Below are 5,541 nucleotides of genomic sequence, written 5' to 3'. Positions count from 1 at the left end.
CTGTACCCTCGGATCCTCGGCGTATGGGCCAATTTGTAGAGTTTAATTCTGGAGTAGGTCGGCCCTCCATGCTACAGTCCAAAGGCCCATATGCCCATTCGGGTCCTTTTACTCCCCACAAGAAGAAAAAAAATTAATTAGTTAATCACAATTTTCTAAATATGACCAATGAAGAAAAATATTAGCCCTCTTTTCCTTGACCCATTGAATCCAACGGCTGAGATTAATGCTGTGACCAAGTCACAGTCACAGACGACTTGTCAATATACACTCCAAGGCAGAAGTCTCACGGTTTTAGATTTTAATTGGAACTCCGATCCGATCCGATCCTCCTCCGCCACCGCAAAAGCTCATACTCTGCAACCTTATTGTTCAGGTGAGCGTCCTCTTACTCAATCACTCCCTCAACTGTCTTTTCCACTTTCCTTTGTAAAAGTCCAAATCTTTTGTACTTATACTATACAAGAATTGAATGACTTTTAAGTAATTTTCAGTTTTGTTTTGTTTGTTTTTGATGATTTTGGTTAATGGGTTTTGCTTTTTTTTTTTTTATCATAGTATTATGTTTTCTTAGGCCCTGAAAATCTGTTAAATTTCTGGTTTTGATGAATGTTTGCATATATGGGTGTATGTATAGCTCTAAAGGTTGCGTCTTTATCATGACTTGTTTGAAAATAATGTGGGGGTGAAGTGCTTGTCTGTAATGAATTGGTTTTGCCAACTTTGTTTGCATAACTGTGGTCTAAATTTTGATCCATGAAGTTCGTAAGTTAAGGGTTTTTGTGAAGAGATTTAAGTTGAAAGAGTAAACCCATGTTGGAAGGTCTTAGGATTTTTAAGTATAAATTTTTGGGTATGAAAATTTGAGGGATAGCTCCCAATTTAGTAATTTGAGGATGGAGAGCAGTGTGGTGGTGAGTGTGAGGTCATTGAGTTTGACAATCTTTGATTTATGCTAATCATGTCACTGGTTTAGTGGAGGTAATTTTTTTGTGAAGGTGAAATTTAGTTCTATGGGATTCTTTTGAGTGCGCTTAATCAAAGTTTAAAGAATTTAGATTTTGACCCTTATTTTGAACTTCGTATAATTTAAAATTTTCTCTCTTTTATTAAAATTGGGAAAAAAAAATGTGATGGAAGACTAAACTGAGAGCTTGAATTCTTTGTTCTCCGGACTGTGGGGGCATGGATCAATATATGTTGTTTATTTGGAATGCATGACACAAATATGTTGATGCCTATGAGTAAGGCTAAGACTAGAACAGTTTTTTAAGTTATCAGTATGCCCCTTGTATGAAAATTGTTTTATGTTATTATCTCATCAACTGTAGATTTTGTTCCAAGCCAAGTATCATTTCTCTAAATGGACCTAGACTGTAAGACCAAATGATGCGAGAACCTAGAACTGTATATATTTGTAGTATAAGAAAGTAGGCATGGTTGTTTCCATAGAACTTTGAACTCTATGGATGTTCTTATATCTGATTCTCTAGCTATTGAATAAAAACATGCTGACTTGATTCTCAAAAAAAAAAAAAAAAAAAAAAGGCGAGTTAGATGGCCACTTCAAAAAATTAAAAAAAGTAGGCTTGGGGGGCAAATTAGTATATAGACTCGAAACCTTAACTAAACTTGCATATATCTTTGTTGTTCACCTCCCCTGCCGTTTTCTCTCATAGCCCAAAACCAAACTAAAATCTTCCTCAGAGTCAGCAGGTAGCAGAAAGCTCGAGAAAATCCTTGAAAAGAAGCAAGTGACCAAGTAGAGGTAAGTGGCTGATCACCTAGGCCCACTAGCGATTCTTATTTCTAAACTTTCTTTGCATACAATAAGCATGAATGATCCTTGGCAAGTCTATATATGAATCAGGTGCTATAGATAGCCACAGGAAACACCTTGTCTTGCCTTTGATAAACACGTTGTGGCCTAATTTTAAATTAGCGATAATTTTAATGCATAGGATTGCCAAGAATGCTTGATAGGCCGTGAGGTACATGTAAAATGGCTCGTTCCCATGCCCTAGATTAGCAAATCCTTTTTTCTAAGTATCTCATCCCCACCTTTCAGATTCTTGAGGCAATTTGTGGATTAGAGAGTCCTCGGGTAAAGGTGGTTGCAATTGAGTTTAGATTGGAACCTTACTGTTGAGCTTTGATTATGTGTTTGAGAAATTGTAATTTTGTCTTTGTTGAGGATCTTTCATTTTGGAGAATAATTGATGTGATAAAAGTGCTTGAGAAATTTGGACTCTATGGAAATGAATTATTTTTGTTGGAACATCTTTTGGGTTGGAAGATTTTATTATTGTTGTGGTTGGAAATGTTTAATTTTATTAATGGGATAAGAGCTCTGACATTTAAGACAGAAATTTCATATTGATGGTTAAATTTTATTTATTATGCTATGGATGGTCTCAAATTAAACAAATATATATACAGGTTAGATTCATTTTCTTTAGGCGGTTTTGACATCTTATGTATAGTAGAGCAATGCATGTGCTTTCTACTGACATGAAGTTTATGTTTAAGCTATGTGGAATGGAGGAGATGAACATAGTGTAGGTTTTGGAAAAAGTGTCAAGGTGGATTTTCCTTTTATCTTTTCCTTAGTCTGGTCAATATATCAAAATTTTCTCTACCTTGTGACAAGGAACTCATCCATATAGCTAAGTTTGGTGCATAGTGTGAAATACAGTAATTCCTCCTCCCCCCCCCCCCCCCCCCTTTTTTTATCTAGCCAACATAAGTTGCAGCGTATGTCTATCTGGGGAGACTTTTATTGAATTTTAGGATGTATTTTGCTTTCTGGTGCCAATGGGTGGGCCCTGATTTTGACCTTTAATTTGTTGTGAGAGGAAGAAATTGTTAGTTTGTTTTAAAGCATTTTGCCCCTTTTTTTATGTTGTTCTATTATTTCACTATATGTTTAAGGGCGCTTAATTTGATTGTTGAACTTGAATGTTTCAGGTGTTTGTTTACACATACCCAGGATTAAGAGTTGAGTTTGGTTGCTATGGCATCTAGAAGAAATGTTCAATATAGCCCTCTTCCTACTGATGAAGATAATGATTTTGGCAGTTCTGGAAAAAGACAATATGATCCTCGATTTGACTATTCACCCAAAGCATTTGATAAAATCCCATGGAAATCCATTGCCCTAGCACTTTTCCTGCTTTCTCTCGGCTTAGTGCTTCTCTTTCTTTCATATTTCATAATGACTGGTCACATGGGAGGCGACCAATCCCAGGCCTATGGCCTTTTGGCACTAGGAATTCTCTCCTTCCTCCCAGGTATGTCAAAACTTTTTTTTTTTTGGTGACAAATGAGAGCATTTGTAATTTATTCAGCTTTATTTAACTTGTCTAAGAAACTGGAGTCAGTCATTCAACTACCAACCTCCCCCCCCCCCCCGCATTTTCCCCTCCAAAAAAAAATCTGAAGTTGTTTAACTGATACATGACATCCCCTTTCATACAAACTAAGAATCTAAAGAAAAATTAAAGGTGGGTGGATCACAAGGGAGGCCAAATTATTCAGATTTTGACTTTTATATTGCACTATTATCAACAAAATTTTAAGGTTAGGACCTTATCTGTAGTGCTCTAATTCAAGTTGCCTACAGTATAGGTGAGTATTACATATTATATGTTCAAAGCATGACAATATGAGTCATTATTTTCATGCATAGGTGTTATTTTATCTTCAAAGCATGACAATGTGAGTCATTATTTTCTTACATAAGCGTGATTCTGTCACAAATTTTACATATATGCTGCTCCAAAAAGCATGAATGTCCATATTATTGTACATAATCCTTCAAAAGGATAAAAGCAAGTGTTGAGATGTTCATTGAGTTTCCAATCTTGTTACCATATGTGAGCTAACACTTGTAGAAGTAATTGCCTTGAGTGTCTTTTTAATAGAGTGTTGTTTTGAGTCAGCAGATAAAGATTTCATAAGAGCATCAAGTAAAGAAAGATTTTATGAATTAGTAATTCTCTACTTTGAGGGATTGTTTATCAAATGGCTTATGATACTGTGCATAATTTATGTTTCTGATACTGCTGTGTTACTTTCCCCTTATGGATCTGCTGAAAAGTCTACATTTCTCAATAGCACAATCAATTGACAATCTTTATATTGGTCTCCAACTTGTGGATGCAGGCTTTTATGAGACTCGATTAGCATATTATGCATGGAGGGGTGTCAAAGGATATCGATTCGCTTCAATTCCTGATTATTAATACATGTGTCTTGGAACTATTTCCCCTATCTATGTATGCATCGACTTTTGTTCCAAGTTTATTGTTTGACACTGACATAAACCACTTGTATAGAACCACATGTATCTGTAATTTGCTTGTTGTTTCAAAAAAAGAAGAAAAAAACATAGTTTAAACATGCTTATTCTTTTCAATTACCCCTCGTCGGAGGTCATATTAGTTTCTTTCTGCAAGGATGAATCTATGCCTGTCATGAGGCCTATGCAAGAATGTGGTTAAATTAAGGAGAGCTTGTGATATTGAGGGAACCGCATAACCTTTTCAAGATTAATAACTCTCTCTTTTTCGACAAAATTTGATATCAGATAGATCATATTAAAAGGTTCTCCGGTCAATTTCTTTTTTTCCCCTCTAATTCTTCTACTAATGATCTTGTGGCCTAATGGTGTTTGTGAGGTTATAAAAGAATGGAATAAAATGGATGAGATAGATCATAAAAGAGTGGAATGGGATATGGTGTGTGCGTGCGCGTGTGTTTTAGGCATGTCGGAGATTTTATAGAAGAAGATTGAAAATAAAGGATCCAGAGTTTCTCGCTTGTTTAAGATGAAAGTTGATAGATAGTCTAGTAGAAGAAAAATGGGGGACTCTTTAGGGCACATATGATGGGTAAGACTTTTTTCTTTTTTAGAACTAAAATTTCTTATGACTAGTTGAATTTTGAGAAATTATATATTAATCTCCAGTAGATCCTAAGAAGTTAGCTCTTATCAAATCAAATCAAAAAAAAAAAAAAAAAAAAAAAAAAATCCTAATAAATTAGTTATATATATATATATATATATATATATATATATATTTTTTTTTTTTTTTTTTTTTTTTGAGTGAGGAGAAGAAATCAACAAGCTGACCGGAGACCTTATAATTTCTCCAAATAAGGAATGAATATTAATTTTAGGTGCAATTTGCTCCAAATGATAACTAAGAAATAGTGTCATTACTTTATTGATGTGGGCATGTGGCATCGCTCATAAGAAATATTTGAGTTATGAATATATTTCTTGAAATTTGGAAATATTAAAAGACATCAATTAAATTATAATAAATTTCTTATCTCGTATTACTAACTTATAACCATATTATTCCCAAAAAAAAACTTATAACCATATAAGATCTTATAATTTATCATTAATTAATGAAATCCGAGACATCTTAGGAAAAGAAATCTTACTTTTGTATGGGTTAATTCAATGGCCCAATCCAATTCACTAAGGAATAGGATATCAGTTTTTCTATTTAACTCTAAAAATAAGTTGAG

At 34.2% G+C, this 5,541-nt stretch overlaps 1 protein-coding gene across 2 annotated transcripts; it reads left to right on the top strand.

Moving 5' to 3' along the window:
• Positions 1 to 239: 239 nt before the first annotated feature.
• On the top strand, positions 240 to 4,401 carry LOC142634971 (uncharacterized). Of its 2 annotated transcripts, XM_075809204.1 has the most exons (4): positions 302 to 376; positions 1,708 to 1,768; positions 2,968 to 3,290; positions 4,165 to 4,401. In XM_075809204.1, exons 3-4 carry the CDS (start codon positions 3,014 to 3,016, stop codon positions 4,242 to 4,244), a joined length of 357 nt encoding a protein of 118 aa, XP_075665319.1. In that variant the 5' UTR covers positions 302 to 376; positions 1,708 to 1,768; positions 2,968 to 3,013; the 3' UTR covers positions 4,245 to 4,401. The 2 variants fall into 2 exon arrangements, with proteins under 2 accessions (XP_075665313.1, XP_075665319.1); XM_075809198.1 differs by lacking the exon at positions 1,708 to 1,768 and having other exon boundaries at positions 240 to 376.
• The last annotated feature ends 1,140 nt before the right edge of the window (positions 4,402 to 5,541 follow it).

The sequence above is a fragment of the Castanea sativa genome, chromosome 1, assembly GCF_040712315.1.
Source record: "Castanea sativa cultivar Marrone di Chiusa Pesio chromosome 1, ASM4071231v1".
In the NCBI taxonomy this organism is placed as follows: Eukaryota; Viridiplantae; Streptophyta; class Magnoliopsida; order Fagales; family Fagaceae; genus Castanea; species Castanea sativa.
The sequence above is the reverse complement of the archived record's forward strand: the minus strand, read 5'-3'. Positions and strand labels throughout refer to the sequence as shown.